At 27.2% G+C, this 19,254-nt stretch overlaps 3 protein-coding genes across 3 annotated transcripts; 1 reads left to right on the top strand and 2 right to left on the bottom strand.

Annotated features, from left to right (window-relative positions):
• Positions 1-4,092: 4,092 nt before the first annotated feature.
• VNE69_09169 (uncharacterized protein) lies at positions 4,093-5,010 on the top strand (the record flags this gene model as incomplete). Its single annotated transcript, XM_065474690.1, has 1 exon — positions 4,093-5,010. The coding sequence occupies one exon, from the start codon at positions 4,093-4,095 to the stop codon at positions 5,008-5,010; it is 918 nt and encodes a 305-aa protein (XP_065330762.1).
• Positions 5,011-7,689: 2,679 nt separating this feature from the next.
• On the bottom strand, positions 7,690-8,580 carry VNE69_09168 (uncharacterized protein; the record flags this gene model as incomplete). The annotated part of the gene is made up of 1 exon (XM_065474689.1): positions 7,690-8,580. The coding sequence occupies one exon, from the start codon at positions 8,578-8,580 to the stop codon at positions 7,690-7,692; it is 891 nt and encodes a 296-aa protein (XP_065330761.1).
• Positions 8,581-17,737: 9,157 nt separating this feature from the next.
• Positions 17,738-18,643, bottom strand: VNE69_09167 (uncharacterized protein; the record flags this gene model as incomplete). Its single annotated transcript, XM_065474688.1, has 1 exon — positions 17,738-18,643. The coding sequence occupies one exon, from the start codon at positions 18,641-18,643 to the stop codon at positions 17,738-17,740; it is 906 nt and encodes a 301-aa protein (XP_065330760.1).
• Positions 18,644-19,254: the final 611 nt, after the last annotated feature.

The raw sequence follows: 19,254 nt of genomic DNA, 5'->3' as shown, positions 1-19,254 counted from the left end.
TTATACCACAAGACTTAAAATCCCTAATAAGGTAGATTCGTACATCCAGATGATCACGCTAAAGAAGACGCTAGAGAGCATTTCTCTGGACTACCGAAGGAGAGGAGACGAAGCCGATGTGGAAAGGACTATGGAGACGAGAAGCCACCTACAAGCAGGAGACAACAACGCGGAACCTATTTTGTTAAACTAAACATATAAATTACAATAAGCATGCCCCAATTAAATTTTTTTATTTTTGAATATATATTATTTCTTTATTTTTTAATTATTATAAAATATATGAACATTATATACGTAAATTATATGCGTGATTGACAAAGGCTAAATTTAAACGATGTTTTACATTTTTTAACTTATATTTCCGCTTAAACCTTGGCATTAAAGGTTAATAGAGAATCTGCATTAGATGCCTCATTTATCTTATACTCGAACGTGTTATATATAGTTTTTGACTGTATATTGTCACATGTCTTGATCATTATCAATAAAGAAGCAACCACTAGAATTATTATTTTTAACCTCAATAAAAGCCACTTTTACAACTACTCAGGCTGCATCTTTAATTCTTTTAAATATCAGAATTTACAATCTCGATAAAATTATCTCTTATATAAAAAAACAATATATTGTTATTAATTTATATAATAAAATTTTAACATAAAATGAATCGAACATAACAGTGACAATTTGTTACAATATTCAATACAATTTGACTCGAAATGTCATAATACAGATAAACAAAAGGATATCAGGAAATTTTGCATTTAATCGTCGCATATAGCATTATACGATATATTAAGTCTAAGATCGAGAGTTTCGCCCAGAAACAAAGACCAATATTACAATAAAATGCTCAGCTAATAACAACTGTTAAGACATATATATATACTCTTGCCATTGAATCGACTTTGTGAGAGAAAGTTATTTAGAGATTTATTTCGACAAGAAATTATGGATTCAAAGAAAAACGGATTTATCAGAAAATAGTTATTATTCATTTACACTTCTAAGTGCTCAGATTAGAACCCAGAAAGGAAGCATATATACAGTCAAGAGTCCTTAAATTGACTTTAGAAAGCCTAACTATGTCAGCCAGACATGGGCTTGATACAGATCAGGAAGGGGTTTTCGAGAGCCCAATGAGTGAATCTCTGAAGGAAGTCCTGGAACTGCCAGATGAGACTGTAAGCGTATCTTGTGAAAAGTAATTAATAAGCCGAATATTATACCCAAATAAATTATATATTTTCATTTACACTTCTTGATATTTGTTAAACTCATTCTTAATACCCGTCGAAATTTACCATTTTTGCAAAAATAAAGAGAATAAAACCTGTAGAACACAAATTTATTAATAATTGTTTGTGTCAAGTGACAGATCTCCAGTGGTCCTAAGATTACCCTGGAGACTAGAGAATACTATTCTATAAGTATTCTCCTCCTTTACCAAACTATGTTTATGGAGGGAAAATGTACAATATTTTCCCGCCTATAAATATAAAAGAAAATCATACCCTTGGGGTATGAAGATGAAGAACAATAAAAATTATAGTTTAAAACATTCTTCTCGGACTGATGGGAAACCATCAGTCCACATTGGTGGTAACGGTGAAGAGGATTTGAACGATCACTTTAATAGTCTCATCACGCACATGAAAAAAATATGTCTGAGCAATAGGTGGACAGAATTTAACGGCGAAACTTTAAAACAAGCCGAAGATTTTTTAACTCAGTTCCGCGAAATTGAGGATGTGTATACGCAAGATAAAACGCTAGATATTGCCAAATCTAAACTTAAAGGCAAGGCGTTAACATGGTTCAAAGCGTTCGAGGGTGATGAAATTACAGACTATGATTCATTCAAAACCCAGTTTAAAAAAAAGTATTTAAAAGAGAAACTAACAGAAGATATAGCAGATAGGTTCATGCATCTATATGTGGAAGGTCCAAAGGAAAGCGACATTTTAAGTTACGCTTATGACCTCAAAAGATATGCAAAAGGAAACCCTGAATATTTTGCCAGATCAAAGATTTCTATAGGAAGGAACTCCCCTGATAAGTTGAAGGAGCCTATTGAAGAAACGAAAGATTGGTTGGAATTGCTGGAATTAGTTGAGAACAAACAAACTCTTATAAATTATCATTTAAACAAAAAGAAAACATTTAGTAGAAAACCATCTTATGAAGCTATCTCACGAGAAAAAAAAGATAATAAAATTTGTGGAGAAAAGGCAGAACAAGTAAATTCTGCCATGCTTTTAAGGATAGGAGAAATGAAATCGACTACTAAACTACAAGATATCCGCCCGAGGATAAATCTATATTCGGGAACGATAAAATTTTCCGCTCTTATTGATACCGGATCTCAAGTGAATCTCATTAGTAAAACAATGATTCAAAAACTGAAATTAAAACCAACAAAAGAAACTCTTACGGTTGAAGGAATAGGGGGCCAGGTCAAATCAGGAGGAAAAATACAAGTCTTTATAAAGAGGCCCAAGATCAAGAAAAATGAAATGATCGAGGCTTACGTAATAGATAAATTACCGGAAGACTTTATAATTGGCATAGTAGATGCCAAGAAACTAAATCTGCTCAAAAGGTTTGATAAAATAGATGGCGCTATAACAACGAAATCTGTCTGCACAACGGGAAAAATATCCGAAACACATCTAACAGACATTGTAAAAGAAAATTACTTTCAAGAAGGAAAAGAAAAAAGTTATAAACTTGCCATAGTACATTCGAAGGCTTTCCATATTAAAGACCAAAACTTAAGCTTTAGTAGTAGCAATGTTATAGATGAGCTAAAGGATTGTCCGGAATTTAAGTGCATCCAACATAGGAGACCATTAGGTCAAAGGGAAGCGATAAGAGTCAAGCCCAAAGTGCTTTTGAGTAAAACTGGAGAGGAAGAAACTGTATCGACCTTTACTCTCCCGGTCGTTCCAATCAAAGCATCTTTCAGTGACATGGTAATTTGTAATGACAAGGGAAAACTTAACAGAAGTAAAAAAAAAGAGTTTTACCCACATCCTTTAATACAAAAATTACATGATCCACCCGTATTTACAAACTTTGAATTGGAGTTAAAATACCTACATCTAAATACCTGGGGGAAAGGCAGAGAACATATACCTCACAAAAAAAGGAGGAAAAAAATTTACAGGGGCAGTATGCTGCCGGAGTTTATAAATAGACAATTTAGATCTATTAAAATGATAAATGGATGGCGGAAAGACTCCGACGAAAAAGAAATACTTCGTTATACATCTATCGCTTACTCGCGGAAGAAACCAAGAAATGAAAAGGAAAAAGTTAAAGACAATGTGAAATTAAGTGTTCATAGAGTTCGGGACGTAGTACGAAAGCGAAAACCACCGATAAGCATTCAGAAGAAAGGAATTGACAAAATGAAAAAGTCATATACTATCCCTACGGTTGGAATAGAGGGAGTCTATAAAGTATATAGCCTAAATAATGACGCATCCGCTATTAACTGGAAGTACTTGAAGACGCGTCAACAAATGGTAACCTAGGAGCCTCTAAAGAAGGGGGGAGTGTCAAGTGACAGATCTCCAGTGGTCCTAAGATTACCCTGGAGACTAGAGAATACTATTCTATAAGTATTCTCCTCCTTTACCAAACTATGTTTATGGAGGGAAAATGTACAATATTTTCCCGCCTATAAATATAAAAGAAAATCATACCCTTGGGGTATGAAGATGAAGAACAATAAAAATTATAGTTTAAAACATTCTTCTATGACTGATGGGAAACCATCAGTCCACAGTTTGTATACCAAAAACATGTCAAACATTTCATTTGTTTTTTGCCGAAAATCTTTATATTGGGAAATTATTATGATCAGCGTAGGTTTGCCGGAAGACAAAAGTGTCTAAAGAATCAAGAGCTACTAAAAACGTCAAGCCAGAAAAGATCAAAAAATATATTCTAAAGCGTATTTGTATAAGTTCCATTTGTAATGTATTGTAAACAAGTGCTAGGCAATTTTAAGTTGAGATAAAACAATTATGCAAAATTATTACAATTGAATGCTACAATTCGCTTTTTTCCAACCCCTGTAAAATGATAAAAATAAAACTTGAGAATGTTTCAACTTCAAATATTCAGGAATTATATTTAGAAGCTTGTTATTATAATTACATTATATTCTATAAATCTAATGAAAGATTAATTATAGATATATATGATCAGAATTATAATGTAAAATTTGACAATGAAGAACATCAAATAGAGTTTTATAAGTTAATAGATTTTATCAAAAGTCAGAAATTTGACCCCTTTAGTATTCCAATTTGCAATTGTTTTAAAAGTATATTTTGCATTAACTGTTTGTTTGTTAAAACAAACAAACTTAAAATCAAAAAGGATATAATAAGTTTTTCGCATAAAATTACAGAATTGAAAAATCCTAAAAAATACTTAGGATTGTTTTCTAATATTTTTACGTACGACTTACCATTAATAAATAATGTCCCAAATTTAACTCTACCAGATATACTAAAAAGTGGTCTAGATATACATGAAGCTCTTAAATTATATCCTTATTTCTACAGATATTTATTGTATGACCACAGTCACACAATAACTAAACTTGATATCAAAGATTTTTTTAATGCTTATATGTCTTCTGCAAATACAGAGTTGTATTTGTTGAATGAAGGGATACTTAATGTACTGGTCAAAAGTGACCAAGAATTTATAAATTTATTTTTTACTTATGTTGGAGAGTTTATTGTAAAAATGAAGACAACTCCTAATTTAATTAGATTGTTGATAGGATTATTTCATATTTCTAGATTTCGAACTATTGAGATTATTGTGTCATATAATATATTTAATAGTTTCTATATAACGGATGATATAAGTGGATTATATTATTATAAATTGATAAATATGATTGATAAATTTATAATTGAAAGATATAACTTGAATACTAAAAGTTTACAAGAATTTAAAAATGGATTCTATCATTTTGCTTAAAGGATCGATCAAGGACGGCCTCTAGGAAAGCTAAGAAATGATTAATAATAAAAAAACTTGTAAATTAAAGATTAAAAAAGAACCCCAGTAAAAGTTTAAAGAGCTACTTTAACTATTTATTTTTTAAATACAAACTTAGCTCTAAATTTTTTTTTGCTTTTTATTACGCTTCTATTTATAAATAAATTTTATTGATTTTTTATACGTATATTTTTGTTAATAGTAAAAATTATTGTTTAATGTAATTTCATGCGACTTTTATAAGGCACCACAATTCTATGTTTATTTTTTTCCCATTTTAAGCGATTAAAAATTATTTATACATAAAGATCTTAGAAAAAAGACAAAACGAGACCAATAAAAACCAAAACGATAAATTATTATAATTCTTAAATAATTTATATACGGATTGGTTTTCTAATAATGCATCTACACATTTAAATTATTTTTTCTATTTTAATGATTTATTTAATAAAAATTTTGCAAAATTTCGTATGGTGTAAAGTATTTGAAATATATTTTTCGATTATATAAAAACAAATATGGTCTTTTATATGTCATGTGATACATTAACTGTTTTATTGAAACAGATAAACTTTTTAAAAATATAAGAATTAATGTACTATCTTTTCGTTCGAAAACATTACAAAAATGTACACTCAAAAGTTTATTATTTCTACATATACTTATATCAGCAATGTAAAATACTGAGCGAAAATATTTTAATTATTATCCGATTTGTTTTCTAAAAATTTTTATTATCCAAAATGTTTTTTTGCAAAGATTCGTTTTATTATTAAAAAATAACTTAACAATGGCGAATATAAATTGTAAATTGTTATTCAATCGTGAATAATAATTATTACTTATTTCTTAACTATGTAAATAATCGCGGACAAAAGATGTATATATAATGCTAATATTTTAAGGCAAAAAGAGTTGATATTATAAAAATTAAAACGAAAAATTTACATTTTCTCTTTCTACATGATTTATTCAAAAGCTCAAATGGTTTATAGACCACGATTAATTACGATGGGCGTTATTAAAAACTATGTCATTATCTAAGGTTGATTGACAATTGCTTTTTTCTCAAAATTTAACATTAGAGGAGTTATGTATGTTCAAATACACTTCAATTTGAGAACATATATATGTATAAGATATTTCAAGAAGGTTTTAGAAAAAACACCCCATATATTATACGATAGCATGGAGGGGTTTCACTACAATAAACCTTAAATTCAATTTATAGAGACAAATAAGATACTGAATTACATTTGATGAATTTCTAACAAAAACGGCCTAAAAAGGAAGCTGATAATATTAACTGTGAAAAAACGGAAGGATGTTTAATTCAAGCACAGAAAGCCATAAGCGACACGAAAACGAAAAGAAGAGTACTTTTTAATATATTTTTATTGTATTGGAATATATAATTTAATTCATGCAAAGTTTATTTTTTGACTAATGTAATTCGGTTAAGCATAAACTAGCGTTATTTTCACAGAATACATTAACTTTCTCCATGGGCAAGCTAGAATTTTTTTTACCATTCTCTTTTGGGTTCTCGATTGCCCTTTCTGACCAGTATCAAGCCCATAACATCATGGCCCAATTAGACTTTCCGAATCATTTTAAGTACTCATTTCGGTAAATATGCTTTAATTGGAAGCAAGAATTATAACCCAGGTGTGCTTACAATTAAAACTAGTCACAAACGTCCCAAATATTCATCATGAAGTGTTTTGTGACTTAAAGAGTTAGCAGAAAGCATGAAAAATTTCAGCAAGCATATTTGTTTTTCTATTTTTTTACCGCACAAAGATTTTTTAAAAAATGTATTGTCTCTTTAGAATAATTAAGGTTGTTCAATTCATTTATATTTAGTATACATGTATATTATACTTTATGATATCCGGGGTCAGACACGTTTTTCAACCTGTTCGTTTATTGACATGCTTGTCAGTGTAATTTTCAATTCTTTAAACATAAAATAGCGAACGCTTAACAAAACTTTAGTTGATTATTGTCCGGCTTCCCACAGTCGGTCTTATATAATCATGTTTAGAATAAGATCACAACGAGTGGACATTATCTGGAGTATATACTGGTTTATAGCGGCGTGATCATTTTATCTGTTTATTTTAAAATTTTTTTTGATCGTGTGGTAAAAGACCTCTTTCTCTCTATAAAAAAGAGTTATTTTTGTTTATTTTTTGATGTTATTATATTTTCACATTTAAAAATACTTAAACATTTAACAAATTTTTATGTATTACATAACATGAAAATTTTTTCTATTATCAATACTATTATTCGGAAAATCTACGCTACCCATCATAAATTTTCAAACAGAAGAATTATGACATTCGGAGACAATTGAGATATTTGACATTTTTTAGTGTACAAACAATTATGATTTGAATATGTATTTTACAGATACGCCATAACATTTCATCTTTCCATTTTCCTTAAAAATAGAGCACTTTAAAAATACTCGCAAACGTGTAATTAAGCAAATTGCTACAAGGAAGTATTATAAAAATGAACAATTTACTAATAAAACGTAACGTATAAAACCCATAAATTTTTGTTTGGCGACTAACCTTACAATAATTACAAATAAATCATATTATATGCAAATGATTTAATATTTAAGATATTAATAAAAATTTATTATTTCTGGTTCTCAAGCAAATTAAGTTTCTCTTCGGTTTTTTCTAAATATTCGCGAGCATATTTTATTAATCTAGTTATTTTTTCGGCCATATCTCTTAATGTTATAATCGTATCATCATCCTTGTCGCCATTTTTTTCGAATTGTTCTATTATCAGCTCATAAACTTCTATAAACATTCCGCCTAAATCGAAATGATCAAATAAATATGGCAATCTTTCGCTTATCAAATTACCATAAAATATTTTTTCGTAATAACGGGTTTTATATCTTATATTTTTACGATTTAATTTTTTATAATATTCCATAGCTCTTTCTATTGAATTTATTGTAAATATAACTAATTGTTTATTTTCGTCTTCCATTGATGATTTTCTTATCTTATCTTTACACCTCGGCAAATAATCTTGCAATATACTCATAAAAACAAGCGACCATTCACAGCAAAATTTGTCTTTTTTTCTATAACTATTCCGTTGTTCTTCGCTTAGTTCAATTTCTATAGGATGACTTTTAGTTACTAAATTTTCATCTTCCCACTCGCGCAAAAGCTCATAAAACCTTATTAAACGATGACCATAAGTATCGAACTTTCGATTTTGAACATTCAACTCATGATTATATTGCTTAATTTTATTAACATATCTTCTTAGCGACTTCATGTTCTTTCTTGGGTTTTCTTCAGGAGATATTTTACTTGATATCTCCGTTTTAATTTTATAAGGAGAATACCTTTTCTTAAAAGAATTACTAATGACTTTATGCTGTTCATTGTTTTTTTCATGTAGATTTTCAAGTTCATCTTTTGTCTGACTCCCCCACAATCTCAGTATTTCATTTTCACTGTTTCCTAAACTAGTACCAAAAACTAATAAAAAATATTGCAACATAAAAGGGGTAAAATTTTTTTCTTTAACAACAAAAAACTGAAAAATAATTTTGTAGTTTTATATACGAATTTAAAAAATAAAGACATAAATATAGATATTTGGAATTTCCGATGTGAGGCATGACAAATACTAATAGTTCGTCAAAAAAGAATATTGCATACAATAAGAATACTATACGATCTTGTATTTCAAAAAGAACATAATCGTTAGTATTAAATAAGATTCAAAAAAGACATTTACAAAAATTAAGAAGAATATAAATAAAAAATCCTACATCAAAAAATCAAAATAAATATATTTATAGAAAAATATAATGGCAAAACTATAAAATTTTCTGATATTATTAAATAAATTTTTTATTTTAAAATAAACAAAAACGTTAAGAAATAGCAAATTACCACATAATACGTAAATAATTAAATCATAAAATATATACAACATTTAAAGTTCGAGAATGTATGAGATTTGAATTAAATGTGTTATAAATTTATATTCTTTAATTTAAAATATGTAAAATACAAAAACATATTTTGCTACTTCTTCAAAATTTCTAGCGACCAAATTACTCTCTATTTTTACGCAAATATAATAGTCATAAAAAAATCAAATTTTAAAAATGTCTAAACTTTTTTTACAAAGCTCATTGCACGTAAAAAAAATAAGTAAAAATTTCTAATAACAAAATAGATCATAATAAAAATATCATTTATATCTTCAAGTCATGTGTTTATTTTTGGTGTTTAATATAAAAATTTAGGGTAATTTCCTTAATACCTTTATCTTATGTGTCCATTTTTTAGTTTATCTTTGATTTCTAATGTCGAAGCGGCTGGGTTTGGAAGAAGAACAATAAACTAAAAAGGTTAAACAAAACAGCATAACGTCCAAAAATGAATATATTATAATAATTTTTTTTCTCAAAATAAAATATGTAGGAAATATATAATACTTAAATAAAAAATCTTTTAAAAGTGAAAACATGCTTAGTTTACAATAAAGGCATATAAGACATATGAATGAATTTTACTTCTTAATATATCTTTAAAAGCCAATGAATTAAAAAAAGCAAAAATTAATTTTTATTTCATTGAAAAAAAATATAATAGAAACTACCGCAAACTATGCAATAAAGATGAAATTATATCATACAATTTTAACTTTATACTACATAAGAACGTGAAATTACATAGATGTTATTATGTATTCGAACATCTACTAGACACCAACATAGTAAAAAAGAAAATCAAAATAAATTTAAATTAAACACTTTTCTGTAAATTGATAAAAATAAATCTATATGAAAGTATTTTTTGCGTACTAGTAAATTGTTTTTTAACATTTTGATTTAAAAATTAGTATTTAGTATAAATAGGGGAGTAAAAGAAAATTGAACAATTATATATTTCTATTGTACTTATTATTTTTGAATCATAGGCATTTGATTTTTTCTTCGGGGTTCTCTAAATACTAAATAGCATGTGTTATTGATTAAGTCAATTTTTAGACATCTTACATCAATGTTCTAATTATACATCATTGTTGTCGTCAATGTTTTAGACTTTTCTATTATCAAGTCATAAATTTTATTAAATCCTAAGCTAAATCGGAATGATCAATTAAATATAGCAACCTTTCACTTATTAAATTACCGTCGAATATTTGCCTTTAAGATGGAAGTATGATAATTTTTTAGGATAATATTTATCAAAATATTCCATAGCTCGTTCTATTATATTTATTAGAAATTTTATTTGTTGGTTATATCAGTATTCCAATGATGATTTTTCCATATCTTCTTTACTCTTTCGTAAACAAACTTGTAATATAATTCTAAAATCAGAATATCAATTTTTACAAAATTTCTCCCTTTTCAAGTGTCCAATGTGCTGTTATTTGTTGAGGTCGATTTCTAAAGTGTTCGCCTCCACTATATATCTTTCTTCATCCCATTGTGAAAAAGTACCCCAAACCGTTCAATACGGCGATTATAAGAACCAAAATTTTCAGTCATGACATATGAATCTCATTATATTGTTTCATTTTAAAAAATAGTTCCTTAATAACTTAAAATTTTTTCTCTCTGTTTGTTCGGAAGATGTAATATTTGATGTCTTTATTCCTATGTTATAAGAAAAATATCTTGTATTTGCCAATTTTGTTTTGACCTTAGTTTTCTTGTTGTTTTAAAAACAATAATAATCAATTTCAAAGTTTGTTCGATCTCCCAATTCAATCTGCAATTTTATTCATTAATCTCTAGACTAGCTATTTATCTAATAATAAATATAGGTACACGAAAGGGTAAAAAAGATTCTTGTATTCAAAAACTAGAGTCTTCATCTTGTAAATTTTTTTATGATCTATCACACTTTCCAAAGATTTACATTTCGTCTATATATTTCCTTTATTTAAGACCTCATGATACGACAAATATAAATGGTTAAACAAGAAGAAAATAAATAATCTTTTTAAAACATAAAATTACGGAATATCGGCAAATGAGAAAATTTTTTTTTTAAAAAATAGTTATGGCACACAATAGGAACTAAATTTCCGAGATTTTAAAAATAAATACAAAAAATAAGGAAATTCATTTTTAGAAACATTCCACTTGATAGATAATATTAAATGTTTTTATTAATTGCATCGTGTCGAGCTCTTTTGTTGTGGTGATATCAAAGAAAGAGTTACAAGTAAGAATCGTGTATGTGTGAAAATATACAAAGAAATATGTTTTTAATAATATATACGAGTTTAAAGCATCAATTTTGAGAAATAAAAATTTTAATTTGTTTGATATAGCATAGATAATTGAATTTATTGCTAAGATATAAAAAAGAAAAAACGATCGAAGAGATAAAAATTTATTTAGATTACAGAATTAAAAAAAAAGCGAAAAAATAGAAAGCAAGTTTAAATTATGCAGAACACTGATCAAATAAATATAAGAAGCTAGAAAGAGGAAGTAGAAAACGAGAATTTAAAAGTATTAATATGTTTTTTGGCTAAAGTGCGCTATAGGAATATTTTTTGAACTAGGGTTTTTTTGTTTTTTTTTTGCCCCTTTTTTTGAAAAATGGAGGAAGGAAGATGGAGAGGAAGAAAATAAATTAACAAGTAGAATAAAAGTTTTAATAAAGCAGCAAAGACTGAAGTAGAAGAATTTCGCTGAAGCATATACCTAAACAGATATAGTTTTGCACTATTGGCTGATCTGTTTCTATTAGGTATAGAATTTTTTAGAGAACGCCAATTACCTTCTATGGTATTGGTATGGACTCCCGTGATTGGGTCTCTAAAGTGTAATGTATGGTTAACCATATGGTGTTGGCTAAATAAAGTACCTAAAGAATTATAGGCTCTCCACATATCACTATGTATGATACTTTTTGTGCTTACATATTTTAATAAAAGTGCTGTTAGAGTTTCTTTATCCCTTTTTTTATATGTACTAGTATTATTTTACGTTCCAACGTACGTTCGGTCATTCCAAAACACCAAAATCCTTTCACTAGCTTGCCTCGGTGGTTTTTATTTTTTCCTATCTTCGTCTCATCAATTTCTACTATTATGTCCTCTCCTCCAATAATGGTCATTGATGACAAATACTTATCGTAAATGTTCATTTCTTTTAGTTTTTTTAATACTGTAGATATAGTTTTTTTCGAACAATGTAAAATTTGACAAATATACATACTGGGATACCCAAGAATCCACAGATTAAGTATTTGTAATGTTAGTAAATGACTAAGTTTAGAATTACTAAAGAAAGTGTCATTCCAAATAGAAATTGTCTTTCGACATCCCTTTCAAGTACAAGTTAATAAATACTCCTTCTTACTTACTTTACGTATTTTACCTCCACATTGATTACAAATATTTATTGTTTTTTCTCTTATCAGTTCATTATATATAAATTCTAATTCTTCTCTTGTTTTGATTCCTTCCTCCATTTTTCAAAAAAAGGGGCAAAAAAAAACAAAAAAACCCTAGTTCAAAAAATATTCCTATAGTGCACTTTAGCCTGTTTTTTTAACGTGGTAGGACATACGTAAATAACTATAATTTAAGACAAAGAACAAAATCAAGTTTTTTGCAATATTAAAATGTAGGAATCAAATTTATAAATTGGTAATAGCATAGTATATCCTTATAATGAAATTTTTAAATGCACACACTTACTACTGTGTGAAAAATATAAAGTGCAGCCTAACAAAAGAGACCAATAAACCAATTAATACGACAGATATTTGCAAACAAAGACGTGGAAATAAGAACCGACATGACTGTAAACAGACATAAGGATATAATATGATATGCGGAAATTGTCGTGCATATAAAAAAACAAAATGATCAGAATAATAGAAAAAGGTGTCACGTCACAGGAAAATCTACAGCCGCTAAAAAACGATAAGTTAAGTTAGGATGTTGCCCTGCGAACAACTGACCCTAATTTATGGTTAAAACAGAAATAATTATCTACGTAATCAATTGAACGTTTTAGTGACTAAATTTCACAAATCAAATATTAGAGACTTGGAATCTCTAGGAAGGTTAAGCGTACATCCAGTGGGTTACGTTATGACACCCGCCAAGAAAGCAATTATTTGGACTACTATATGAGAGTAAACGAAGCCGATATGAAAAAGACCATGGAGAATAGAATCTACTTACAAGCTGGAGCGCTAACGCGTAAAATACCGAAGTACACTAGAAATATAAATCACATTAAGCATACCTTATTATATTTATATATTTTTTTAAGACATCCTTCCTGCACCTCTTAAAATATCTTAAAAATTGTGGCTTATTTCCACGGATATCAAGTTTAAATATGGCGGAGCCATTAAAATAAAAAAGAACGTTTTTTGCAAACAACCCGAGGAGATATGTAAAGTAACTTTAAAATATATATGGGTAAATATAGAAATTTCGCACAGTAAAAACTATTTATCTAACTACTACTATTAATGAGGGAAATACGACTCTCTATATAAGAAGACACGAGAAAAATTGTTTATTTTTGGATTACTTTTTATTAATCACAAATTTTTGTAGAGCAAAATCCATTAAAATTTATTTTTCTTGGCAGATTAAACTTTTTTGCTACCGGGTATATCTTATCCGTTTGTTATTAGGCTCTAGTTCCTTCCTCGGCATATTTTTTATTGTTTGTCTATTGCTATCGCTTACAGATTAACAAACAATAGCATTTAGAAAGAACTTTCCAAATAAGGAAGCCAAATAATATTCTTCTCTATAAAACAATCTTTTATTGGCTCTCTCGCAGGCAACAATTTCTCTATTACCATTGTTAATAGAAGTAGTTATAGCAAAAAAAAAATTTCACTTAAATTAATATTCCAAGCAAAGAAATAACAATATCCTGTCATTTTATAAATAAAATTAAAGCTGAAAGCTAAACTATTTAATTATTAATGGAGGAGGTTGTATTATAAATTTACAAGGCAAGATAGAAATTAGAAAATTTTAATGTTGTAAAAATATATTATATTCAGACCGACGAGGAGCTAGCAAGTAAAATCGTATCAAGTGCATATTATAAGCATCATTAAAAAATTTTAATTTTTATATTATACTATACAACCAAAAATAAGAGAGATAATGCGTCAGGCCATTAGCTAACTTCTCTTGAGAAGTGACAATTAAAAAAAAATTGATGTATCGGTTTATATTATAGGGAAAATTCGTACTTAAGTCTGAAATTCACTTAACAATTTAATATGTTTTAAATTTTAATTTTTTTTCTTGTAAATTTTTTCTTATTTTAACATTCGAACTTTATTGATTCATTTTTTTTGAATAACATCACATTTAAGATCTAGACATACACCTCTTATTACTAAACATTACTCCGGCATTTTTTATAAATTTTCAACAAGAACATTAATGCAGCTTTTCTTCTATATTATCGGCTGTCTTAGGCAGTAATTATGTTCAAAATAGAGTATGAAATTAACTTTTTATACAATTGAAATTTAGGATACATAACCGTTTGGAACCCGCTTTGAAAACTTTAAAAAAGGAAAAAATAAAAAAAATTATAAAAAAAGAGACTTAACAATTTGTTTTGAATAATATAAAAGTCGATTATTCTATTGCTTTTTTGGTATTTGATAAGACCATAGAAACTGTAAAATTTACTAATAGTGGTCGTCCTGGTTTATTCCATGTCTAGACCGAATATCTCTCTTTGATAGAGACCAAAATCCTTCAATTTGTTGAGTAAGTGTCTCGGCATCGTTAGGATTTACGAAATTGATAGAGTGATTCACAGTCCCTTGCTCCATCCCTGTGATTTTCTAATGCGGCACCATATGCTCTTCATTGATCAGTGATCACAATAAAACCAGGCATTAAATTATCTTGTATTACCTCGAGAAGAAAAACAGTATTTCTACTAGCTACAGGGACGAGAAAGGCCTTTTTAGAACCTCCTTCCACTCCTCCTACATACCACTGGCCTATGGTATGATTACCACGATTTTAGTTGGACGGAATAATAAACTCTCGTCGATCTCCACTACTTTAAAGATGTCGAACACATCACGACCTCCTTACCTTTGACTATTATTGGTCACTTCCTCGATTATGCTATATCTGCAGAGCAAACCATATATACTTGCGGGTTTTCTGTCTAGATCAAGATCATTTAATATATCGAGGAAGGAAACTTTTTTGATGTACTTATGTATCATTCTTATAATTTTATAAAAACTTAAAATGGTATTTTCAAAAATAAAATCCTTTCTCACAGATTTAGAAGCCATATAAGGTTTTGTACAATTCCAAACATATTTGTCTAAAAGTTTTTTTCTTCTAATCAATGTCATTGGCCTTTCAGAGTTGCATACAGTACAAAAAAAAGTTGTTTTTTATTAATGAACTGCGTGCCAGAAAGATACACGCTGTCTCAGCATCATTAAATGTTTCCAAAATAAAAATTTCATTAATTTCTATGTTCAAAAACATCATCACTAAAAAGCTCATCTCCTTCAACAAAATTTGTTTTGTCAATCGTGCCAAATTTTGAAGTGGGGGGTCCTTAAATTTTCAAATCGATTTTCAAACGGTCATGTACAAAATTTAGTTTTAAGTCGATTTTTAAAGAGATATTATGTTAATTCTTATTCCATAATTCGTACGTTTATTACATTACCGACAAATTTAATTCTAAAACCAATAGTTCTTTGGAATTAGTATTTAACAAATTACTTTTGATTTAGCATTTTATTAGTTGTAGGGGCTCTACATTACCTCTTTTGTGCTGTGTTATTGCTTGATTTTTTTTGTGCTTCAATAATCGTTATTCGTGCTCTCTAGCCAGAAGAAGCCTTTACTGATAGTATTCTTTTATGCTGTATGTGACTATTTTTTAGTGAAAAAATAATAAGAGTAGGTCTATAAGTTTTCTGTTATTTTTAAACTTACCAAACTAAATATAAAGTTAATAACTTAGTTACTATATACACTGTATCTGTACCGAGCAATGTACTATAATTTTTTAGTTAATATTATTTTTTTTGTTACAAATGTATATTTTACTAAGTTTGTTGCTATAACCTTTTTAATAGTCATTATATTACCTCTAGTGTATTTTAAAATGTTTTTGATGTAGTATAAAGTAGTTTTAGTTGAATCATAGGGGCAAAATGTTTTTAAAGACAATTTAAAAAAATAAATAATGACTCAAATTTTTTTTGATAAATTACAACTTAATTTGTATAATTGCAACCTATGATTATGCTTTTCGAAAAAATTTACCCTCATACGATCTGAGCCTAAAGTCAGAACAAATAAAAACAGTGAAGGCCTTTTGTCAAAAGATTACACAAAGAAAATCGTAAATTGTGGCTAGCTAAAAAAGAACACATACAACTAAAATGCCAATGGAAAATATTTTAGAACTTTGATTAAAATATAATATGCAAATTTTTAATTACAATAGCTCATTCACAGTATAAAAATTATTTTTATCGCTATTACTTATAAGTCAAAACTTTATATAGAACTATATATGAGGTTTTAAGTAAAATTTATTTTTTTACACGAAAAATATTTTTTAAAATTTCAAGTGTTGTAGCAGCATTATGGAACACCAAATATTTTTTTGTGAAAATTTGATATTTATAAATGCGAATCAGTTAGTAGTATCATCGTCCAAAAAAAAAGTATATTTATCAAGTAGACGAAAACATTATATTATAATATACACTTTTATTAGAAAGAAAAATCTAGAGCTTATAAAAGCAAGAAATTTTTGTCTATATTGCGATTTCTAGACAGTTTCTTTTTTTAAAAAAACATTTAAATTTTATTTATTCGTAATATTAACACTAATTACACAACGAAAGACAAATTTACTTTGTAAATTTTTTAAAAAGATTAGTATGAATTAACCACTTACAGTTTGGAGTAGAAAAATATCAAAAAATGATATAGATTAATTAATAATTCTAAATAAAATAATTCGATTGACAGTTGTTCAGTAAAAAAATTTCATTTTATTCAAGGCCAAAAAACTCAAGAACCCCCTAATGAATTATAGAACCCTCTATTGAGATTTTACACAATAATAGTAATATTTTTTCTAAATAAGTTCATTAAATAAGTATTTCTTCTTTAAATTATATCTTAAATGAATTTTGTATTTACAATCTATAACAAATATGCTAATATATAATAATCATGTCATAGGATAGTATTTTTGCTAACTGCACCATAAATTATATCAATACTACCGGACTTACGAAACCTTAATATTTAAAATTTATCTATAAGTAAGCATTTGATATTCAAAAGATGTCTTTTATGCAATAACCATGATCTTGTAAAAATAAGTCAAAGTATGAAACAAATAGAAATAATATGTTAAGATTACAAGAATAGTGAATATAAACGACATGTGAGCGAACCTAGCATAGCCCTATTTAAAAGGGGGAATCTATATAAAGTATGTGATTGGAAATTTTTCATTTGATTAAATTGTAAAAAATTCTTTTTGATTGGATTTTTTATTTTGTAATTAAAGAAAACAAGTTTCTTTGCAATAACATGAAAAGAACTACAAGACAATTATAAATTTTTTATATACAATGAATATTCATATTTTATTGCATGATTTTATCTATAAAAATTAATAAATTACTTTATTAATTTTTGTTCTCAAACAAATTAGTTTTTTTCTGGTATTCTCTAGATACGTAGCGACATGTTTTATTAAGAATGTTATTTTTTTTGGCATCATGTATAATGTTGTAATCATGTTATCATCATTCTCGTCTATTTTTTTGAACTGTTTTATTATCAGTTCATACATGTTTATAAATCTACCACCCAAATCGAAATGATTAAACAAATATGGGAATCTTTCACTTAGCAAGGTACCATAAAATATCATTTCTTTATGATGATATTTGTATGTTATGTTTTTGGGATTTAATTTTTCATAATATCTCATAGCTCGTTCTATTGAATTCATAGATGCTATTATTAATTGTTTATAGTCTTCTCCCATTGAAGATTGCGCTATTTCTATTTTACTCTTTGGCAAATAATTTTGTAAAATAAGTCGATAATTACATAACCAGTTTATGCAATAGTAGTAGTTTTTTTTAAAAACATCGTATTGTTCTTCGGTTAGCTTGATTTCAATTTGATCAAATTTCGTTGCCAATTTCTCATTTTCCCACTCGTGCAAAAGTTCATCAAAACGTAGTAAACGAATACTATATGGATCAATATTTTCTGCTGCTACATTTAACATCGAATTAAGTTGTCGTAGATTAAATACATAATTTTTTAGCAATTGAAGTTTATTCTTTTGCGTTTTCTTTATAGATTTTTTACTTTTTGCATCTGTTATTCTTTCATATGGAAAGAATCCTTTCTTAAAAGATTCAGCTTTTGTTTTATAATGTTCGTTATTTTTTTCATGTAGACTATCAAGTTTGTCTTTTGTCGGACTCCTTTTTATTCTCAGTAAATTATTTTCACTGTTTTCTAGACTAGTACTAAAAACCAATAAAAAATATTGAAACATAAAGGGGTAATTTTTTTCTTAAGCACTAAAAAACCGAAAATATTATTTAATAAATAGTTTTTTAAAAAAGAAAAAATATGCCTTTTATGTTATGTTCTTTGAGTTTATCTTGCAAGGAAGACAAATATTAATAGTTAATCAAACATAAAAAATTAATGCATTAAATAATTGTTTTTATGTAGCATCGTTATTTGTTATAGAAGAACTTTATGGTTAATAAGAAATAAGACACAAAAAACTTTTTGAAAAAATTGAAAGGTTAGATGTAAATACTAATGTTCACATCAATAAACAACGGAAATATATTCAAAAAAATCTATATATCAACAATATAAATTTTTTTTAATATATTTAAATTATATACTAAAAATATAAAATGAATACTACGACAAAAGGAAATGACAAAAATAACTAACATAAGATTCTAAATGTTATAAACATAAGAGATATATATAGTTCATATAATTTGCAAGAATAATAAAAACATTTGAATCTAAAGTTTATTAAATTCAAAATTTAACTAAACAATGCTTATCCTAAATAAAAAATTCATAGAAATTTTTTAAATTTTTTTCTACATGAATTCAATGCTCAATTGCAAAACTTTTTAG

Source organism: Vairimorpha necatrix, chromosome 9, assembly GCF_036630325.1.
Source record: "Vairimorpha necatrix chromosome 9, complete sequence".
Classification (NCBI taxonomy): domain Eukaryota; kingdom Fungi; phylum Microsporidia; family Nosematidae; genus Vairimorpha; species Vairimorpha necatrix.
Note: the sequence above shows the minus strand (reverse complement) of the source record. Positions and strands in the feature narration are given on the sequence as shown.